Source organism: Felis catus, chromosome F1, assembly GCF_018350175.1.
Source record: "Felis catus isolate Fca126 chromosome F1, F.catus_Fca126_mat1.0, whole genome shotgun sequence".
Taxonomy (NCBI): Eukaryota; Metazoa; Chordata; class Mammalia; order Carnivora; family Felidae; genus Felis; species Felis catus.
The window spans coordinates 31,488,139-31,511,404 of NC_058384.1; the positions used below are offsets into that span (position 1 = coordinate 31,488,139).

At 46.0% G+C, this 23,266-nt stretch overlaps 1 protein-coding gene across 1 annotated transcript; it reads left to right on the plus strand.

The window, feature by feature from the left end:
* The first annotated feature begins 263 nt into the window (after positions 1-263).
* On the plus strand, positions 264-13,126 carry NEK2 (NIMA related kinase 2). The gene is made up of 8 exons (XM_003999323.6): positions 264-722; positions 1,833-2,050; positions 2,579-2,819; positions 4,633-4,715; positions 5,442-5,568; positions 6,411-6,627; positions 8,082-8,207; positions 12,262-13,126. The coding sequence occupies exons 1-8, from the start codon at positions 627-629 to the stop codon at positions 12,486-12,488; spliced, it is 1,335 nt and encodes a 444-aa protein (XP_003999372.5). The 5' UTR covers positions 264-626; the 3' UTR covers positions 12,489-13,126.
* The last annotated feature ends 10,140 nt before the right edge of the window (positions 13,127-23,266 follow it).

Here is a 23,266-nt window from a genome sequence, read left to right on the forward strand (position 1 = left end):
CTGGCACAGTCCCCAACCATAGCCTGCCCCGGTTCGCGCACCCTTCGGAGTGGTTCTGTACTTTTCATCTCGGTTCTCAGCTCCCACGAAGTCTTCCGTGTGACCCCGCCTAGGCTCGGGGTTCAGGAACCTAAGAGAAGGGCATGCGCACAGAAGAGGGGGTAGTGTGAGGGGTCAGAGTGCAAAGATCAGAAGGCAGCTGGTGGCAGCAGCGTGCAAAGAAGTCCAAGAAGACGTCTCTGGACTTCGATTACTTGGGAGAGCTCCGCTGGAAGGACAGAGGTGCGGAGATCCGCCCACACCCGCTTTCCACCCCGGCCCGCCTTCGGTTTAGCTCCGCCCCTTTCTCCCTAGAAGGGGGATAGCGGCGGACGCGGACACCTAGGCGGACAACGGTTGCCTAGCGAAAAGCTTTTCCCAAGATGCCTAGGTTGTTGTGTTCTTTTAGCCAATCAGAGAGGCGAAGCGACCTCACCGTGGGCCAATAGGCTGCCAGGCCGGGGCCCGCGTCGGTTAAACCGGGCTGGAGACTGAAGTGGCCGGATAGGTAGTGTGGCTAGGACAGGTCTCCGAGTCGGCGGAGAGATCTGCGGGAGACCAGGGGGAAACGTCCGGCGGGCCCGGCCATGCCAAGTCGGGCGGAGGACTACGAGGTGCTGCACACCATTGGCGCGGGCTCCTACGGCCGCTGCCAGAAGATCCGGAGGAAGAGCGACGGCAAGGTGAGCGCGGGCAGCCTCGCTGTTTCCGCCCCTGCTGCGGTCGCACCCGCCCGCGGCGAGCGCCCTTGGCCCCCGGGTGGCGAGAGAGCGAGAGGCCTGGGGCTGTGGGTCTCCAGGGCGGGGTGCCTGGAAGAGGCCATCTCTTCCAGGTCTGTGTCTGTCCTGGCTCGCTCAAGGGCTGGGACACTGCGTGTTTTGAGATGTATCTATTATCTCTAGTTTTTTCTTTCTCTTCCCTGTCCCTCTTTCCTGCTTTGACTTGCTAAAGGCCTCCCTTTAGTGACAGGTGGCTGAGTCTTGAGTTCTATTCAGAGAAGAGTATCCCTCTCGGACGTGGGAAAGAGGCAGGACCCCCAGAACCTGGAGCTTTTTGTCTTGCAGTCAGAACTCACTTAAAATATCCATTACTTGGATTATTGGATTGTTATTTTCCAGTGTGTGTAGGTAGACCTTATACAGGAGGAAACAATGGAGAGGAAACTGCCTGGCTGGTGACGGAAGGATCTTTACTAAGGGCTCTCACCCTGGAAAACTTTGACCGGTTGGACAGTGGGAATGGTCAGGGACTTTGCCTCTGCTCCAGCTTTGACCCAAGCACCTTTTGCTACCGTGCCACAAAGCAACTGAGGGTAGGGGGTTGGAGGAGGCCTAATGTGACTCCACCTCTCTCCCATGGCATCATTTACCCCTTGAAAACTAGGGGAAGTTTATGGAAATGAACCCGGGTTTCTTAAGTTCATTGAACTAAATTAGATGGTAATGACAGTTGTGATCTATTTAATAGAGAAGTAACTTAAAAAATTTTTTTCAATGTTTATTTATTATTGAGGGACAGAGACAATGCACTAGCTGGGGAGGGGCAGAGAATGAGGGAGACACAGAATCCGAAGCAGGCTCCAGGCTCCGAGCTGTCAGCACAGAGACCGATGCACAGCTCAAACTCATGAACCGTGAGATCATGACCTGAGCCAAAGTCAGACACTTAACCGACTGAACCATCCAGGCGCCCCTGAGAGAAGTAACTTTTAAAAGTTTAAAATTTTGGAACGTTCATTCTTTGTCTTTGAGTATGTAATGAGTTCATTCATACCTTGGAAATTCTTACTTCAGATACTAGTTTGGAAAGAACTTGACTATGGCTCCATGACAGAAGCTGAGAAACAGATGCTTGTTTCTGAAGTGAATTTACTCCGTGAACTGAAACATCCGAACATTGTCCGTTACTATGATCGAATTATTGACCGAACCAACACCACACTGTACATTGTAATGGAATATTGCGAAGGAGGGGACCTGGCTAGCGTAATTACAAAGGGAACCAAAGAAAGGTAAATTCATCTTTTTTTTTTTTTTTTAATTTTTTTTTTCAACGTTTTTTTTTTTATTTTACTTTTGGGACAGAGAGAGACAGAGCATGAACGGGGGAGGGGCAGAGAGAGAGGGAGACACAGAATTGGAAACAGGCTCCAGGCTCCGAGCCATCAGCCCAGAGCCTGACGCGGGGCTCGAACTCACGGACCGCGAGATCGTGACCTGGCTGAAGTCGGACGCTTAACCGACTGCGCCACCCAGGCGCCCCTAAATTCATCTTTTAAAGGTAAGCTGAAAATGGGCCAAGTTTCATTTCTGTTAAGCATCCTAGTTTAGGATTGGGGATGAAGTAGTTAGTTATGTGGAAGACTGTTCTTGTATTTGTTCTGTGAGTCCACAGCACTTTAGAATCAACACCCATACCTTATCTTGAAAATAATTTATTTCCCTAGTTGTACACTCTGAAAACTAGATACTTCACATTATCCCATCTTTTTAGTGTTCTTATTCAGAAGTCATATGCTGTGTAACTGCTTTGGTTTCAGACAATACTTAGATGAAGAATTTGTTCTTCGGGTGATGACTCAGTTGACGCTGGCCCTAAAGGAATGTCACAGACGAAGCGACAGTGGTCATACCGTGCTGCATCGGGATCTGAAACCAGCCAACGTTTTCCTGGATGGCAAGCAAAACGTTAAGCTTGGAGACTTTGGGCTAGCTAGAATATTAAACCATGATACGAGTTTTGCAAAAACATTTGTTGGCACACCCTATTATATGTCTCCTGTAAGTATTTCAGAATGCTAAGCATTCAGTGGAGGGAAATTGAGGGTTTTGTTTATTTGTTTGCTTAGTAATATACAATAGTCAGGAATGAATACTGTTCATTTGGACTCTATATTTTTTCCAAATGGACCACCAGACTCTTAAACTCCTCCATATCAACAATTAAAGTGAAGCTTTTATTGAATGGCTACCATGTGCCAAGTTCTCGGATTACGAAGATGAAATAGGTTTTGTCTCTGTTGTCAAAAGCAACATGGGCCCTGTATAACACCTTGGACTCATTTAGAATGTTTGTTCAAGATGCAGAGCCCTAGGCCCCAAACCCAGATCCAGTGGATCCGGATCCATCTGGATCTCTGGGTGTCTGGACCAGTTCTTGCACTCTGCGCTTTTTTTTCCCTTCCACTTTTCATTTTGAACATTGCCTTTCAGTAGACTCTCTAGATGATTCTTGTGCGTGGAGATTCAGGGCTTACTTCAGATAATGTGTTTTTACAGTGTTAGCTTCTTGTACTTGTGTTTTTGTTGTTGTTGCCTTTTCCTACAGTGGAGCTGCAGCGGACCCACTTTACTTCTCTGTTCTCTCTGTTGCTAGATATTTTGTTTCCAGAGTTTCTTACCATTCTAAGGAGCACTGCTCTGCACACCTTTGAATGCATTATTCATTCTTCCTTTTTGGTTATTTCCTTGGCATGTAGCTCTCAGAAGGGTATGAACTAGGTCAAAGGGTATGAACTGTTTATGACTCTAGATATTACCTGATGGCTGTTAAAAGCTTGAAGCAGTAAGTGCTATCACTAATGTGTTGTTTTTGACTAAGATTAGACATTGCCAGAACAGTGTCGTTTTCGCACTGGATCAGATTCTAAATAGAAAGGCTTTAACATAAAGGAAAATTACCCAAAAGTGGTTCTTGGAAAATTTGAAACCTGTGTAATTCTTTTGTTCCTTTTCCCTCCTGCCCTTGTAATTAGATCGGTTCAGCCTTCCCTAAGGCATTGATTGTCAGGAAGTGGTATCAGACTCACCTGTTGGAGTTTAGAACACCAAGAAGCTTCCTGAAGGTTTTGGTACTACTTCTGTGCCCATTGTTGACAATAAGAACTATGGTAGACTAATACTGTAAGTGTGGAAGAAAGGAAAATACTTAAAATAGGAAATGAGAATACTAGTTAATACTGTGATTTATACTGTGGACTAAGAGAAAAATACATACATGGATAATTCAATTAGCCATTTATGTCTATATCCATTTACATGTGCACCAGATGGATGTTTTGGTTATTCTGAAATTTTCTCTGGGTTTTTATTTTATTTTATTTTATTTTACTTTATTTTATTTTTTGCTCTGGTTCTTTCAAAATGGAGTTTCTACATTATGCATACCTTGAGGGTAGAGGTCTCATAGTCACCTTTGAATTATCAGCACCTGATCTATTGTAACACAATAACATTTGTGAGTGAAATGAACGTGAAAGTGAAATGAATGTGAGTGAAATGAAGTGAATGAATTATATGTGACAAAGTATATTAGGATAAGATCATTGCCTTTTTTCCATTATAAATTTGAAGATAAAATATAAAGTACCATCTTTATTACTGTGATATAAGATCTGACATAAACTGGATCTGTCTTTTGAATCTGATATTTTTGTACAGATATAAAATGTTTTCCTTTTTTTTCCTTTTTTCTTCTCCAGGGCAATATTACCAAATGTTAAGGTTCCATTTTTGTTTCAGGTTATTTTGTAAGTTTTAAAACAAAATAAACTTTTCACTCCTCCTACACTTTTACCCTTTTTTCCCCCTTTAGGAGCAGATGAATTGCATGTCCTACAATGAGAAATCGGACATCTGGTCGCTGGGTTGTTTGCTGTATGAATTGTGTGCATTAATGTAAGTGTGAGGAAAACAGCCTTCTGGTCTGAGGTTTATACTCACAGAGGTTTGTCCCCTTTCACTGGGTTCAGCTTTTTGAGCATCCATGCATATTTGAGCCTGAAAGAATCATATGTTGGGTTAAAATTAACATAGATGGACGGGTTAAAAAAATTATTTGCAAATTAATAATATAACCCCTGAGGCTGGTTCATGCTTTTAACCTGGAAAGATGCTTCCCTTGCTAGACTGATACTTAGCTCAAGGGAGAGCACATCGTCCAGGCTTGTGGAAGAAATGAAACAAAAATCCAGGGGAGAGGCCTGGGAATCTGGAGAACTAAAAAGAGCTCCCATTCTTTGCCATTTTTTTTCTTTGCCTCCTCTTTTTTTCCTTCTAAACTATTCTGTAGAGCAGTGGTTCTCAGCCAGGGAGCAGGAAACAATTTTGTCCTCCAGGGGACATTTGACAACATCTGGAGGCATTTTTGGGTGTCACAGCTAGGGAGAGCTCCAGCATCTCGTGAATAGAGGCCAGCAATGCTACGAAACATACCACATGCACAGGACAGCCTCCCTAACAAACATCATGTGACCCTGAATGTCAGTAATGCCAAGGGTGGGCAGCTTAGCTAGGGATGACAATCCCAGAAGAAACATGAACACAAACTGCAGCTTAAACTGTGCTTTTGATTTGGCTCCTATTATATATTTTCATTTCTACATTAAAAAAAATTTTCCCCAGGCCTCCATTTACAGCTTTCAACCAGAAAGAACTAGCTGGGAAGATTAGAGAAGGCAAATTCAGGCGAATTCCATATCGTTACTCTGATGAATTGAATGACATTATTACAAGGATGTTAAATTTAAAGGTAAAGAGTGTAAGATTACATTGTCTACTTCTGTCTCTCAATTTCTCTCTTGAAGCAATGTGACTGAAGAAGCATTAGCTATAGTTCCTCAGCTAAATCTACTCTGTTAAGGGAAGTAAAAACATGTAAATTTGGCAAGTGGTGCGTCCTTGCCGGCCTACCTTCTGTGCTTTCTTCGTGCCTCCTCCCTCTCTCTGCCACACTAACAGATGGTGGCTAGCAAAACAGGATTGCAGAAAAGCTCCAAATCCTCAGTTCCCTTGCCTACCTCAACGCGGCAGGTGGTAAGGGAAGGGGCCACAGATCAAACTTCATTACCCAGCCTCTCGCCCCAGCCGAGAGATTAGAGACCAGAGATGGAGTGGGGGAGGGGAAATAAATAAAGAGATTGTGTGGAAAAGACCTGGTCCTGGGATGGGGAGGAAGATGTCCTAGGGTCAGGCTGATGTGAGAGTAGGAGTTAAATGCTGTGGAATTACAAAGAAGGAAAATGGTGAAATAATAGGACTGAAGGTGGGCAAGGGAGGGTCTTGCTTAAAGTCCTTTTGAGATACAAGGGCAGCACTTGCCCTAAAGCAGCCCTGGCATGCCACCAAGCACCAGCTCAGGGATTGAAAGGTTAAGGGGGAACAAAAGTTAGTTAACGTCTGCATTACCTTGTGGACCCAGAACCTCATGGGTTAAAGCCACTAGTGAACTTCACCTTTCTAGGTGTTTAAGACCCATCCATAAACCCCTTTCTTTTGTCTTAGAAATGTATGCTGTTTTTAACGTACCTGCTCTTTTCGGATGAGTATTCTGTTATGAAATCTGACTGCAACACTGAACATTGTTCCCCCCAGGATTACCATCGACCTTCTGTTGAAGAAATTCTTGAGAATCCTTTGATAGCAGACTTAGTTGCAGAAGAGCAAAGAAGAAATCCTGAGAGAAGAGGGCGGCGGTTGGAACCGGAGAAGGTACAGGATTCCAGCCCTGTCTCGGGAGAGCTGAAACTAAAGGAAATACAGTTACAGGAGCGGGAGCGAGCCCTCAAAGCACGAGAAGAAAGGCTGGAGCGTAAGTCTGAATGGGGGCGAAGCAAGGGAGCGCCACAGAGGGCTGTTCTGATGTGTGTGAGATCTCTCTGAACAGAGTATTTGATAGGTGGATGTTCTATCAGAGCATTCTGATAAATCCCGAGACACCGAAATACGTATTGGAAAATAGTAAATGAAGCTTGCCAGCATTTCCCTGTTGAGCCTCTTTCTTTCAGATCGAGTGCTCTTATAGTGTCGGTCACTGACTGTGATGACCCTGACGCAGTAGCCATTATAGGTTACTGTGGAGCTACTTTTTCTTTCTCTTCTTTAATATATTTATACCCTACACTGTTTCCATCGGAAAAGAGGGTTTAAGCATTTGCTGCCTTCCATAATAAAAACCATCGCTTCTATCTTCTGATATGGCTGGCCCAGCACAGCCCAGAGGTAAAACTCTATTGCATGTGGGACTAGATATGTTTGGGCAATTCATTAAAGCATGTGGGTAAAGATGTTCTAGGTCTGTAAGTCTTAGTCTTGAGTAGTAACTGATTAGGTACTAATTAGTTTTTGATGCCAAAAGTCTGTCTACTTCACCAAAGTAAGAGCTGCTACCCAGGATGTAGATTAAGCAAAGTAGCAACAGCAGCGAGGCTCTTCATGTTAATGTCAAGGGCCAGGAGATGGAGTCATGACCGTCTCCCGTCACCCTCACGGCTCACTTGATTTTGCTTCTGCAGCTTTATGCACATGCAGCCGAGAGATAGCGTTCTATTTAAATGAACGTACAAGGCATCCCATACATGCATTCATGTTTTTACTTCCTGATGATAATTGTTTAGTGCTGTGAGCTCTGCTTTCTGGAGGAGTATAACCTGCGCTTACCCAGAAACCTTTTTTTGATGCTTTTGTCAAAAGAATTTGTAAAACAAAAACTTTCATTAAAACCTTTCCCAATGTTTTGTGGTTTCATAGAGCAACTGAAGTCTGAACTTTCTGAATTCTGGGCCATGAATTAAAAAAATAGCCTTTGTTACTGATCTAAAGAAGTACCTCCCGAGTTGTGGTTTATTTCCGCTTCTATTTGGGTGCTCTCATTGACCCAGAAGAAGGAGGGTTTGTTCTGTGAGGCTAGGCAATGCCCGGAAAGTGGACTATTGCCTGCTTTCAGTGCAGAGCAGAGATGGCTTTCGTTGTTTATTTTCCCAAATGAGTTCCTCTCAGACAACATGACCAAAAGTTGATGCTGACCTTGTATTTGTGCTTAAACCAGTCCTTACGAGAAAACCTAAGACAACACACAACATACTAAAGTGCTGAATCAAAACCTAGCAATAGGTTGACCAGGGTTTATGGTACGGAACCTTTTGCACTGCTGGTCAGGCGTGCTAGGCTGCGTGATGAGGAAAAGTGGTAGGATTACCAAATGTGAACCGTCTTACACCCATAGCCACTTGTTAATATCTTTCTTGTTCCATTGCCTTTTTAAAGAGAAGGAACGTGAGCTTTGTGTCCGTGAGAGACTGGCAGAGGACAAGCTGGCTAGGGCAGAGAGTCTGTTGAAGAATTACAGCCTGCTGAAGGAGCAGAAGTTGCTGTGTCTGGCGGGGGGTCCAGGTATGAGAATTCGCTCCACAAACAGAAGCTGCCACTACAGATGAAGAAATGGCACCGGTGTCGCTGCCGTGGGGCTTTGATAGCCCTTTTAATTTACGAAGTCTCGTATTTTAAGATGGAGTTCATTGAATATATGCATCTTAATAGAAATAATTTTGTTATAGCAACGATTTACTTAATGGGTTCATAGACTTGAGGCAATGAGCCATAATGATTTCATCTTCAATTTTATTTACCTCATGAAACTACATGTTTAGTTTTCTTCCTCCTTAGGTTTTAAAGCTAGGACACTTAAAAAAATGCTGTGCATTTCAGATTTTTCTTTTGGTATATTACCAAAATTACTATACATTTCTCTTCATTTTCAAGCAAAAATCCTAGCATTTTACTCTTGCCACATGAGCAGATAATATGTGCCACATCTTTCATAGAAAGTGTGGCTTAGGGGCACCTGGGTGGCTCAGTTGGTTAAGCATTGACTCTTGATTTTGGCTCAGGTCATGATCTCATAGTTTGGGAGTTTGAGCCCCACATCAGGCTCTGAACTGACAGCGTGGAGCCTGCTTGGGATCCTCTCTCTCTCTCTCTCTCTCTCTCTCTCTCCCTGCCCCCCCCCCTGCTTCTCCCCCATTTGTGCTCTCCTTTCCCACTCTCTCAAAAAAAAAAAAAAAAAAAAAAGAAAGTATAGCTTAAAAGGTGTGATAAACTAACTGTAGAATAGGCCATCACCTCTGGGTCTTTGCTAAGACCCCTGCAAATTGAAACATGTATTTGGGGCGCCTGGATGGCTTGGTTGGTTAAGCGTATAACTCTTGATTCTGACTCAGGTCATGATCTCACAGTTTGTGAGATTGAGCCCCGTGTTGGGCTCTGCGCTGACAACGCAGAGCCTGCTTGGGATTCTCTCTCTCTGCCCCTCCTCCTCTCGCTCTTTGTCTAAAAATAAATAAATGAACATTAAAAAAATTGAAACCTGTATTTGTGAAAATTCAGTTGGTTGATATCTACGTATGCCCTTTGTGTTTCCCTTGTTATTCAGAGTAGACGGTTTGTAGACAGTCAGCCTTCCCAGGGCCCTGCCTTCGTGGGCCCTGGCCTGTCGCTGTGCTCCAGTGAGAAGTGGTTGGTGGGTGTATCGGCGAGCCAGTCTAATGGGCCTTCTCCATTTCACAGAAACCCTATGTCTTATTTACCCTACTTTTTAAAAAAAAATTTTTTTTTAATGTTTTTATTTATTTTTGAGACAGAGACAGAACATGAGCAAGGGAGGGGCAGACACAGAATCCGAAGCAGGCTCCAGGGTCTGAGCTATCAGCACAGAGCCCGACGCGGGGCTCGAACTCACAGACCGTGAGATCATGACCTGAGCTAAAGTCGGACGCTTAACCGACTAGGCCACCCAGGCACCCCATACCCTACTCTTTAAGATTATGGAAAGTGCAAAGTGTCAAACCTCTTTTCTCTAAATTTCTATGTGACAAATTATTTTTTTAAAGTGTTTTGTTGGTTTTAAAAATTGAGTATCTGAATTTTCCAGTGAAACTTAGGCAGAGTTCTTATGGCTCCTTCCTACCATGTAGGACAGAGTTTGTGAGGGCTGTCATTTCCACCTGGAATAAATTGAGAGAGAATCTTGTCACTTCAGTGAGCATGATAGCATTTTGTAAATGGAACAGACAAAACTAAGTTAGTTTGATGGTTATAATAATATTATAGTGGTAAGTGATGGAAGTAAATGAAACAAGAATTATATAAAATTTAGGCTTCATCTCTTTTGAAATAACTTCTTTTTTCTCACTATTGCTACCTATTTCAGTATTTATATAATATTTATTCCAGCTTTTCTCTTTATGCTCCCCACCCCCACCCCCCCACCCCCCCCCCCCCCAAGACAAAGTAGGCTGAAATTGTAATCAATGTGGTAGAGTGAGGAGAAATGTTCATCTGGGTGAGTTTCATGCGTCAAACCTGTTGTCCAGAGTTACGGAAGGCCCTGCTGGGTCGTCTCCTCCAGGGAAGGACTTGATTTACATCTTGCCCTGAGAGTCTGAACAAAGGCAGAAGAGAGCTCAAGCAGGATGATGCATTTCAGTGCAGGATGTATAAATAGTCGGGATCCACCTTGTTGCACATCGTGGCGAATACTTACATTACAGTGAGCTTTAGGAATCAAGTGTCCCCTTGGGGCTAGGAGGTACTTTATGGCTCTGAGCACCGAAAGCACCAAAAGCACCGAGCCTATCAGAGTCATAAAATAAACAAAGCAGGAGGAAACGGTGCCCTGGGCACTCAGGATGGCTGGAAGTATCCTCTCCCCAACCGTCAGGCCAGAAAATTCATGTGGAGGAAGATGTAATGCGTCAAACTCATCACAGTAAGCAGCAGCCTCTCTTTAAAAGCTCTTAGTCTATTTAATGAAATGCTAACTTTGGGAAATACTAATTCTTTTTCTAAACACTTCTTTCTTATAGAACTATCCCATCAATAGGATTTACAGTGTAAATGGTTGGCTTATGAATGTATAGGTATTGGTGACAATAAGGGTGGATTATCTTTCAAACAGTGGAGTTAAGTGTAAAAGCAATCAGGTTTGCTTTGCAGCAGGAACACTATGAAATGGGAGGTCCCAGGGGCGCCTGGGTGGCTTGGTAGGTTAAGTGTCCGACTTCGGCTCAGGTCATGATCTCACGGTCCATGAGTTCGAGTCCCGCGTCGGGCTCTGTGCTGACAGCTCAGAGCCTGGAGCCTGTTTCAGATTCTGTGTCTCCCTCCCTCTCTGCTCCTCCCCTGTTCATGCTCTGTCTCTCTCTGTCTCAAAAATAAATAAACGTTAAAAAAAAAAATTAAAAAAAAAAAGAAATAGGAGGTCCCAGGACAACTGGAAGGCAGCATTTCTCTGTGCAGACAGCCCCTACCCCAGGGCCTTCCATTTGTTCCACCTAGAACATCTTCCTCCAGAGAGCCACCTGGCTTCTTCCTTGTCTCTGCTCAAAAGTCCCCTTACTCTGCAGCTTTGATCCCCCAGCACTTCTGTCTCCCTTTCCAGTGTTACTTTTCCCCCACATATCACCTCAGATACTCCTCACACGTGCTAGTTTACTTGTTTGTGGTCCGTCTCCCCCTACCGGAATGGGGCCTTTAGTCCACGATGGCCTGTACAGTGAGCTCAGTAAATATTTGAACGTATTTCCTTTAAACGAACACAAAGGAAAAATAAGAAGATTCTGGAATTCAAAACTGCAAGTCGCCACCCCCAGATAGTTCTGTCAGTAGCCAATAGTGTAGCCACCTCACGCAAATTTTTCTTCATGTAAAAGCTACAATTCACATATTTATCTCTTCCGTGCTGACTTTGCTCAGGTCCCTTTTGAAACAAGTTTCTGGTCGTTAAGCTGCTTTGAAACGAGTGTTCTTGAATGTTTAACCCAAACTATAGGTGCCATCTGTAAGAAAGACCTTCTGCTTCTTACTTTTCTGGAAGTTATGTGTTCTAGGTAGAATGGCACTTGTTTTCAAGGGCAGAAATAAATCACATTGATTTCCAAAAGTTTTGGTTGTGGCCCATAATCCCCAATGCATTTAACCTTAAGAGTTGATTGTTAAGAGGATAAAACATGTTCCTTGGCACATTTCAGGATAATTTTTCAATGCTGTGGGTTAAAAGGTTGATTGATTTCTGCCAGCATCATGCCCCTCACCCCCTATCCCAGAGAAAATAACACAGGTCCCCAGATTTCCAATATGAACTGAATAAATATTTTGGGGAGCACCTATCTGGGTGGCCCAGTCGGTGAAGCAGCCAACTCTTGATGTTGGCTCAGGACACGATTCACGGTTCCTGAGTTCGAGCCCCATGTCAGGCTCTGCACTGACCGTGTGGAGCCTGCTTGGGATTCTCTCTCTCTGCCCCTCCCCACTCGTGCTGGTGCATTTTCTCTCTCTCTATCCCTCAAAAATAAGTAAAACATCCAAAAAAGAGAAAAAAAGAATAAATGTGTTTCAGAAGTCGGCTAAGTAAGGAGAGGCTGAACTTACTTTTTTTTTCTTTCTAAAGAACTTCTTGATCTTCCAGCCTCGATAATTGAGAAGAAAGTTCATTTCAGTGGGGAAAGTAAAGAGAATGTCAAGAGGAGTGAGAATTCTGAGAGTCTGCTCCCCTCCAAATCCAAGTGCAAAGACTTGAAGAAAAGGATTCATGCTGCTCAGCTCCGCGCTCAAGCATTGTCAGATATTGAAAAAAATTACCAGCTGAAAAGCAGACAGATTCTGGGCATGCGCTAGCCTCTAGCCTCGCAGAGACACAGAGCTGTGTCCGTATTGAACATTGCCTGCCCTCGAAAGACTGATACTCAACTGCTGTAGCTTTATTCACCTGGTTCCGTGAGCTGTGCCATCTTGTACAGTGAGGCAGGCCTTGCTGGTTCTTCTGCAACCATTGTACAAAATGGCCACACCTCTCATTTCTCTTTCTTTTTTTTTTTTTTTTCTTTTTTTTAAAGAACACTTCATAGCAAGAATGACATTTTCTTCGTGGGTTGGGCTTTTAATGCTGGGTGTGATTACTACTGGAACGGGAAGCGTTACATTCTAAATGTTGGGGGAAAATAACGTCAGGGAGAAAAAAGTACTTAGGGGTAGCTTTGAACTACTGAGTGTTGTGCTTGCAATAGTCGTGCCTAGATTCAAGGTCGTACATGTTCCTGAGCTTAGAACACCTAATTGGATACAGATCGGTCGCTACTGCTGGACATCTCGCTTGTAAGTATCCCATTGGTCTGCAGTGCCGATCTGTCACCTTTGGTGAAGTTCTTCACGGTGATGTCTGAAATCTTCCTTTTTATCCTATTTGAGAGTGTATGAGCTGGCTGTCATTCACCCACCTGTGACTCCGTAAATAAAAGAATTCTTTAGTTTTCGTATATTTATGTTTCTTGCATTTGTTGATCTCTTGGTTGAGGGAGTCTGTGTATTTATGATTCACAGTCATTGGCAGAAGAGGAGAGAACATCAGTCTCACGCTCACCGGGTTTTGCTCTCTGATGGTCTTTTACTCCCCATTTCATCAGTCTGTCTAAGCCGGCAGTCCTTAAGGAGGGGTGATTCCGCTGCCCCCCACGGGGGACATGTGGCAGTGTTTGGAGACCGATCATGGGGGGCGGGGACTGCCTGCATGTAATGGGACTACGATGCACAGGACAGTGCCCGTCACAAGATGTCAGTAGTGTGCGCTTGAGAAATCTGATCTAGGCTAAAACTTGTTGAAACATACCCCACCCTGGAAGGAAACTTATTTTAGTTTTGACCGATTTTTTTTTTTTTAACCGTGTCTGACTTCTAATATGAATTAGCAGTGTTCTCTGTGCCTGCCACATTTTGCATGTGATGTTTTCCTAGCGATGCTAATCTTTTCGGCTTGATGAAATAAGACGGAATTATGAAGGGTTAATAATACGTGGGAAGAAACCGCTCCTGTATTGTTGGCTACTTTATTGCAGGTTTATCACACAGTTGATAATGCAGTGCCATCAAAGACAAATGATATTATCGAAACAATCAGAAACTGATATCCATGACTTTGTGGTATCCCCACAGATCAATCCCAGCAGGACCACTTTGATAAACATGTTAAGTATAATTTGTAGGGCCCAGTGCGAAATAGAAATGTAGGGCTCTTTGTTCAAAAAGCAGGAAACAAGTACCATTAAAAGTACAGGAAAAGACTTGCCCTCTCTTCCAAGGTCTCTGTCTCTCTGTTTATTGTGTTATTTGCTACTTAATGTTTTAAGAAAAAATTTTAAACTATTGTGAATTTTCATACTCCTCTTTTATATTGTGCCATGGCAGTTTTAAATGCAAATAGCACATTCTGCATATGTGTGGAATCACTGACCTGTAATTTGTATTCTGTGGCTCATCCAGGAGGGTGCCCCAAGCTGAGCATAAGAGACACAGATCCCTGTCACTGGCATCTGGGGACCCCTGGCCGGTGCTTGCCAAGTGCCTTGTCCCTCCAGCCTCTGGACCTACCTACAGTCCAGCCAGGCATCTCCCCCTCAGGCCACTGCCCCAGCATATGGCAGACAGGTCACTCCCAAGGATCTTTGCACCTCCAAGCTGGGATTTTCTTTGTACCTGCATAAGGGTTCCTGGATCGCCCCTGTCAAGGCCTCCAGCCAGTTGCCCACCAGCCATGCCTTGGGGTGCCAGCCCAGGAAGAGAGAAAGGCATGGGGGGCAGCTGCTGCCATACCCTGCCCTGAGATACCTCAGGGCACAGGCCCCCAATCCTGACCTTTTCCTTGCCCGTGTGCACACCCTTTCTGGGAGCCGAGTGTGGCAGTGGTCATGGGGCACAGGCGGGAAGGGGAAGCCGGATGGGGCCTGGTGCACCAAGGGGTGGGGGAGCTGGAAGCGGGAGGCAGGACCTTGCATGAACTGAGGCTCTGAGCCCCCACATATGTGCTATTGTCCCATCAGACCCAACTTACAAAACATCCATTCAAAGACGCAGTTATTAAGCGCTGCAAGCACAGAGCTTCAAACCCCAGGTGCCGGGCCCTTCTGCAAACCGGGTCGTGCTACATGTGGGGCCTGTGTGTCTGCACCGGTCACACTCATGAAAACAGCCCTTTCTTCAGGAAACTCCTTTCCTACCTGAGGAAAGAAAAATCGTCTTTCCATTTTGAAATCAGTGACTAGCTTTCCCCTCCTCAGACTCCACCTTCATCTGCTTTCCTTCCTTCAGTCAATAACTGTGGGGCACCTGCCATGAGCCGGCACTGTTTAAGGTGCTGGAGATACAGCAATGAAGAAATACTGAAGTCCTTGCCCTCGTGGAGATTCCTTTCAAGGAAAGGGGGAGGCTGTGGTAGGTTAGGGTTTAGGGGGAGCTGGAGGAGAAAAGGAAAGGTGAGGTTTGAGGGAGGTGGCAAGGACACCTGGGGGTGGGGGTGGAGAGGTGAGCACAAGAGGGAACTGCAACGGGACAGAACTTGAAAATAGGTGGACACTCGGAAATTAAGCAGTGTTTTAGCCGGCTGATGTGTCCCCGCTCCCTTTCTAAAGCTAATAAAACCTTGCTTCCTGTTCACCTCTACAGCTGGGAACATCTAGGGGTATTTGGGCGATGGTGGTAGATTAGAAGGGGCATCTCTGGTGGCAGGGAGCGGGGAGTCCTCCCAAGTGATGTTTCACCAGCATCTCTAAGACCCTTCCAAGATATTTTGCTGGACACCAATCCCATACTCACCATTACAGACTTTACATACTTAAGTGATAAATTTTACCAAGCCCAGCCTGCTCAACACGCTTTGGAAAAAAGGGTCATTGGATTGGAGGGAGATTAAGTAGCAGTTCTGAGATATAACCACAAGGTGGCGCCATGGTCCTGTTAGACCAGAAGTCCCAGCCTTTGCAACTGGTTGTTACTGAGAGATTACCCGGCAGGCGCTGGTTAAATGTTTTATTCCTATCATTGCGTCCAGTCCTCACAACACCACATGAGAAATAGGCACCATGAGCGTCACACTTCACATGAGGAAACTGAAGCTCAGAGATCACAGAGGGGAAGAGCCACAGCTAGTTTCTGAACTTATGTTTTTGACTCCAAAGCTCATGCTCTTGACTATAATCCTCCACTGCCTGCCTGAACAAGACAGCAAAAAGTTGGTTTTGTTCCCAAACCATCTAATTTCCCATGATGATGGGTGGATGGTCGTAATCCGTGGCTTTCTCCAAGTCATTTTCATGACCGAGGAAGGGTGGGAGTGGAGCTGGCCTGGTTAGGGTCCAGTGGGCTTCCAGATCTGTGCACTTAGGACAGACGGGTTAGTGTTTGGGGAGGGAGGCTGAGATGTGGTTTTCAAGTGACCCCAGTAGGACCTCAGGCCAAATGGCTTTAGACGAGTTGCCTTACCCCCTTTCCCCAGCAACTTCCATTCTCACCTTATGGCTCTCCATTGCCTCAAAAACGCAGCCTAGATGCCCCAGTACACTTGCACTGCCCAACTTCCTCTGCAGAACCACTGCATTCAGGACTGTCCTCCCCTGAGGTGTTTTATGTTTCCCGGTGACCCTCCTTCTGGGACAAAGCTCATTCCTCTAGGCAAGCTGGTTCCCTCAAAGACTTGAGGTAAGTCTGCCCCCTGCAACAAACTGAGGGCGAATGTAAAAGGTGACACAAGGCAGCTGTTTAAACACGAATGAGGAGAACTTATGACACAAGGCAGCTGTTTAAAAATGAATGAGGACATAAGAGACTCTTAAAAACTGAGAACAAACTGAGGGTTGATGGGGGATGGGGGGAGGGGAGGGTGGGTGATGGGTATTGAAGAGGGCATCTTTTGGGATGAGCACTGGGTGTTGCATGGAAACCAATTTGACGATAAATTTCATGTATTAAAAAAAATAAAGTGATTAAATAAAATAATAAAAACGAATGAGGAGAACTCATAAGTCCCACACTGACGTGGGTGCTCGATGACCAGCTCACAGAGTCTGGGTGTGTGAGGCCAGCCTTCCCCCAAACCCTGGCTCACTTCGCCCCCGCCCCACCCCCATGGAGGAGCCCAGGGCAGCTGCCTCAGAGCCTCCTACATCTAAAAGGTTGGGTTCCCCAGCACATTCAGAGGGACCAGTAGGGGCAGCCTTGCTTATCTCCCCGAGGCTCCCTCTTGCACGGCTCCTGCCACAACCACAGCAACTCTGCTTGAGCTGCTGAAACCCCAGACATCCAAGGCTGCCCATCTCTTGACCCGCTACGACCACCCAGCCAGGAAGCAAATATCCCCTCCTCCCACCCGCTCAGACTTTCTCTGAAGCAACACACTGGCCCTTTTGATGCAACGAGGTGTTCCGTAATCCTAGTTGCACATTCATAGGAAATGCTCACCGTGGCTGACTTTATTCTTTACGTTGAAAAAAAAAAAAAAATCAGTCTTCCCTTAAATTATGAAGTGATAACATCAGTGTAAAAATTCTCACAGTATGAAAGTCTGTGTAAGCAGTAAATTTAAGCAGTAAAAACTCCATCACCCCAAACCTTACTTTCTCTCTTTCTTTCCAGAAGTAGCTGTTAACAATTTGGTGTTTGGTGTTTCCTTCTAGACCTCCTGTGTGTGTGTGTGTGTGTGTGTGTGTGTGGCATTGAGGTGGAACGTCTCTGTGTATGAGGGTCTGTGGTGTGTGTGTATGTCTACAGGTATGTATCTGAATATGTGTATTTATTTTTTTTAATGTGTCATTTTAGTCATTTTTTTGGAAGTGTATCCATTTATTTTGAGAGAGAGAAAGAGAGAGAGTGCATGTGTGAGCAGGGGAAGGGCAGAGAGAGAGGGAGAGAGAGAGAGAGAGTCCCAAGCGGGCTCCGCACTGTCAGTGCAGAGCCGGATGAGGGGCTCGAACTCACGAACCCGTGAGATCATGACACCTGAGCCGCAATCAAGAGTCGGATGCTCGACCGTTTAAGCCACCCAGGCAACCTGAATACGTGTTTTTAAAACACACAAATTGGGGGGCGTCTGGGTGGCTCAGTCAGTTAAGCGTCCGACTTCAGCTCAGGTCACGATCTCGCAGTCCATGAGTTCGAGCCCCACGTCGGGCTCTGGGCTGATGGCTCGGAGCCTGGAGCCTGCTTCCAATTCTGTGTCTCCCTCTCTCTCTGCCCCTCCCTTGTTCATGCTCTGTCTCTCTCTGTCTCAAAAATAAATAAACATTAAAAAAAATTATAAAACACACAAATTGGATCTTAACACACATACTGCTTTTCCGTTTGCTTTTTTTCAATTAAAAATCATTTTTTCTTGTTGGCACATATAAATTCTCTTCGTTCTTAAATAGCTGCCTCGTGTCACCTTCTGCATTCATCTCAAATTCGCCCTAGGAGGGCAGGCTTACTTTGAGTCTTTGAGGGCACCAGCTTGCCCGGAGTGCCTGCAGTGTGGGGGACACAGCCCCTGACTCACAAACTGAGGGCCCTGTGGGCGGGGCAGGCACACGCCATGGAACACATACACTCCCACAAAGCCTATCGCCTGCTCCACGCACAGGATCACTGGCCGCAGCTCTGCCCTCAAGAACCTTCATGGTCAATTAACTGGGGAAATAGTGGATGTGGCACGAACAGCATGGGCCGCTGGGCAAATCCCCATAATGCCTGGTGGAGAGTTCTAGGGCCCAGTACCAATCTAGCACTCATCTCTCGTCTGCTCCCTCTCCGCACAGTGTTGGTCCACCCGCCACGTGCACAGAGAACTATGTCCAAGGGCTTCCTGCTGGGGGCCAAACTCCGAACGCAGAGAGCCAAGACACCTGACGTAGGCCGTCAGCCCTGCCCTGCCTTCCGCTTGTGTCTTGATCCTCTCCGAGCTTCAGTTTTCCCATCCGGAGAAAAGACTCTGTGATCCTGGTGAAGATGAGGCGGGGCAGGTTGTGGTCAGGTACGTAGAGCTGTAGCTGCCTGTGAATTTCTTCCTCCTGGCTTCAGAAAGGATTTAAAGTGGCTTATGAGAAAAGATGGGTTTTAATAAAATGCAGGTATTAAAAGTAAGGAGGAAGAATGGAGGCAGGAATGAGTCACACATGAGGGTCATACATAACTACACACTTCCCGTTGTGGGGCACAAATTTGACTTCCAGCTTCCCAGCAGCCAAAGCAAAAAGGGGCAAGTGCTTAGTTACCCCTCTAGGCCCCTAGGATAAAGGCAGGTGTCTGCCTGCCCAGGAGGTGTGGAACGCTACGGCTCTCCTTTCCACCCTTACAAAGAGGACACTATGGTGCAAGGGGCACCCCCCAAGTGACATGTCTGCAGCACCTGCAACACCAAGGCCCGAGTGCTGTCTCCCTCCCTCTGCATAGACTGCTGGCATCTCCCACGCACAAGTCAGCAAGAGCTATTGGAACTGGGAGAGTCGTTTTGGAAATACACCGGTGTGTTTTTCTCTTCACAGTTCTGTATCTTTGCCTCTTTATTTTCCCCACCCCTCCTTCTGAGGAACATACCTTGCAGAGGATGAGGATCGTTATAGTAAGTACACTGAGAGACAAGAAAAAGTCACCATTCAGCTTGTGACGTCCAAGGCACGGAGGCAAGATTTCTAAACCCGCAGCATCTGGAAGTTGGGCTTTGGTAAGAGAGAACAAGAATTCCTAAATTTGCTGAGGTCCCCGGAATATCAAGACCCAGGGCGAGAGGACCAGGTTATAGAGCCCAACGTCAGGCAAGGACAGAAAAGCACCCAGAATGTGACATGAGCAGTTCTGCTCCTCACACTTTGATGTGCATGTGAATCACCTGGGCATCTTGTTAAGACGCAGCTTCCCATTCGGTAGGTCCAGGGCGGGGCTTGCAAATCTACAGTTCTAGCAAGCTCCCAGGTGATACTGATGCTGCTGTCCATGGACCACTCTCTAGTAGCCCAGGTGAGAGGGACAGTGGGGCTTCAGTGGGAAGAGCCCCCTCCTTCCTGGGCCAGGGAATTATGGGACAAAGAAGGGCCAACATCTGAGACATGAGTGGTCAGTCTCATGCGCACCAGCCTTCCTGCTCCAGGATGTAGTCCCTGAGTGAGAGGAGGCATGCTGAATAGACTGAGGGCAAAGGCAAAAGCAGAGGGTCCTTTGTGCCCCAGTCCCCACTTAGAACTCTGGTAGTTGGAGGCTAGGGGGAGCCATGCTCGCTTTTGGGGGAGGTGGAGGGCCACCTAAAACAGAGAGCCATGCGAGGGTCAGCTAAAGATCCGTCCCCCTACTACCCTCAGCAATGGCATGAGGACCAGTCGCCACATTGCTAGGGAACTGGGAAGGGTGAAATTTTGAACTTTGAATTCACTGAATATTCAGCCAAACCAGTCAATCAATTAGCCTATTGAATGTTTCTCTCTCTCCCCTACCAATATTGCAGCCTACCTACTGATATTGCAACAATATTAGATTCATTGCTTGAAACAGAAGCCACAGTTTTGCGCATGTGGGCAGAGCACGTGCATGTGTTATTGTAGCAGGCGAAACAAAGATAATCTGTAATGCTGTGCGCTAAATAACCCGTATGGCCATTTACGAGAGCACATACACCGGCAGCTTCCTAGCAGGACCAGCAGAGACACAGAGACACAGGGCTGAGTCTGCAAAACTGGAGAGGGGTGAGGGTTCCATTGGAGGCATCCTGGGAAGGTGAATTTTGAGCAGAAGTCAGAAGGAGAGGAGACCCCGAATTGGCAGAGAGGGGGCAGAGGAAGGGTGTGAGAAGGTTTAAACAAACCATGGGAGAAGGCCTTGTTCATTTGTCCAAGAGTCTTTTCTTAAATTCCTCTTGTATGCCAGCCACTGAGCCAGGAACTGGGAAGTCAGAAAGGCATCCATGCCTCATATGGCTTATTCTGCCCTCTGCCCCAGAGTCTCGGATATGGATGTGGGTGGATGCAAGACTGACGTAGCATATCCCTTCCCCCATTCAGATTTATCCTGGGAAGAAGGGAGCAGCCGTTCATTTATATTTAGAAAGACGTTCCCCAGGTGACATGCCCCCACCCCTACCACACACACACACACACACACACACACACACACACACACAGGCTGGTATGTCTACAGCCTGAAGTTCAAGTGGGGGCATGAAGTCAGGTGGCATCAGCTGCTGGGAGCAGGAAGACAACTCAGAAGACCTTTAAAACCTCTTGTAAGGGATTTGGATTTATTATTACATTTTGTAGAATGTTTTCAGCGGCAGATTCACTTTCATGGGAGTATAGCCCCTCATGCTATAGTGAGGACCCCTGGAGGTCAGAGAGGAGGGCCAGCCTGTGGTCACACAGAGCCAGGACTCACTGGGACCCTGTCAGCCTGTCCTGCTCTCAGTCACTCTGTGCAAGGCTTCGCTAAGGCTCCTGGCTGTTCTCCTCCAGTATGCAGGAAAGGATTAATTATTAATTTTTATAACAACCCAGAAACTGATATCTGTGAACCACGAGCCCCGACGCTCTTTTCCAACATCCAGCCACTTAATCATGGTTTTAGCTGGGTCAGCATAACAGTCTAGTAACCTCAGAAGAAGAAATCCGCGAAGGCCTTTATCAGCCTTTCCTGAGGGCGAAGGCGAAGGCCAAGTTCATGGGGGGGGGGGGGGCGGGGGCAGTGGTGGCACAGGAGCCGATAATGCTCTCTAAGAAACCAAGATGGCTTCACCACGAGTCAGAGCCGGGACTCATCATATTCCCTTTCCTGGAATTAATGGTCTCTTACCTTTGTGTTACTGAGCTGCACATTTCAAAGTACTTTCACAAACACCACCTCTGTTGACCCGTGAATGATGCTATCACTGGATTGGGCAGATATTTCTGTCCCGGAGAAAAGAAAGATTCAGACAGAGAAGTGACTCACCTAGGGTCACACAGACTCGAGGACTTCTGTCCGTGGCACCACCCGCCTGGAGGAGTCTGTAGCTGGACCATCATTTTAATGCCGTTACCGTCCTTAGGTGTGTTTGGAGCTGTCCCTGAATCCTCTGGAAGTGTTAGCAGCATTGAGGGCATTTTCTGTACGTCCATAGTTTTTTTCACCAGACACCGACCTCAAACAGTGCGAATCACTGCTTTCAAGTAAGCAGCCAAAGCCCCTCTGTACCCTAGCCTGTAGCTGTCCCCACCTGAAAGGGCCCGCTCTTGCCGAGTTCTGGGGTTTGCTGGACAGGTTCATGGCCAGGAGCTGAGCCAGTCTGGGGACTTTGCTGCCCTCAGGTGTTTGCTGTCCTTGAATGTGAGGCTGTCCAGGCAACAGACACGAGGCCCAGAGATCTGTATGCAAAAGATCCCACTTACGACAGCAATGCCAAGGAGTAAAGTGTACAGGAAATGCACGGTACTCACAAAAATTTTCCCAAACTACTCTAAGGGGCATTAATTATATGGTAAAACATCACATTGAGAACTCAACACTGCAAAATGCCATTTTCCCAAATTGGTAAGCTTGATGCAATTCTAATAAAAATATCTGGGGTTTGTTTTTATAAAATCTGACACAAGGCATTTGCGTGGAACAATTCAGCTAGAAGAATAAATGTATGAGTAGAGTCATAAAATCTCTGGGAAGAAAAGAACAGGGTAGGTCTGCACTCCCAGATATTAAAATGCATTATTGCATACCTGAAATTAATGTAACCCTGCATGTGAAGTATACTGAAATTAAAATTAAAAATTTAATCAAAAAAGAAATAAAATACCTTAGAAAGCTTCAGTGATAAGAGCAGGGAGGAATGGGGGCACCTGGGTGGCTCCATAGGTTGAACGTCCGACTCTTGATTTCAGCTCAGGTCATGATCTTGCAGTTTTGTGGGTTTGGGCCCTGTGCTAACAGCGTGAAGCCTGCTTGGGATTCTCTCTCTGTCCCTCCCTCACTTGCGCTATCTCTGCCTCTCTCAAAAATAAACAAACTTAGGGGCGCCTGGGTGGCTCAGTAGGTTGAGCGCCCGACTTTGGCTCAGGTCATGATCTTGAGGTTCGTGGGTTCGAGCCCCACATCGGGCTCTGTGCTGACAGAGCCTGGAGCCTGCTTCGGATTCTGTGTCTCCCTCTCTCTCTGCCCCTCCCCCACTCATGCTGTCTCTCTCTGTCTCAAAAATAAACACTAAAAAAAAAAATTAAAAATAAATAAATAAGTAAACTTAAAAAACAAAACAGGGAGGAATGGAACAAGGACAGGAAGCTCAACGGAAAAGTAAAGGAAGCCCAGGAACAGACCCCATGTCTAAAGGAAAACCAGTAGGTGTAGAGAAACATGAAGTGGGGGAAACATGAAGTTGTTTAGTAAATGATGTTAGAATACCACGGGAAAAGAAAACTAGATCCCTACCTCATCCCCATGTACCAAGGTAAATCCAAAATCTGCTTCTTTATAACAAGGAGGAAATAAAGTTCTTGCCTTGTAGCATAATGAGGGGTCACATGAGGTAATGAGTGTAAAGTTCTTAGCCTTGTGTGTGACTCATAGTACCTACCTGACAACTATTAGCTAGTATTCCTATTGGTGTTATGATGAATCCACATGGGGTGTAATCCCAACGTATGATG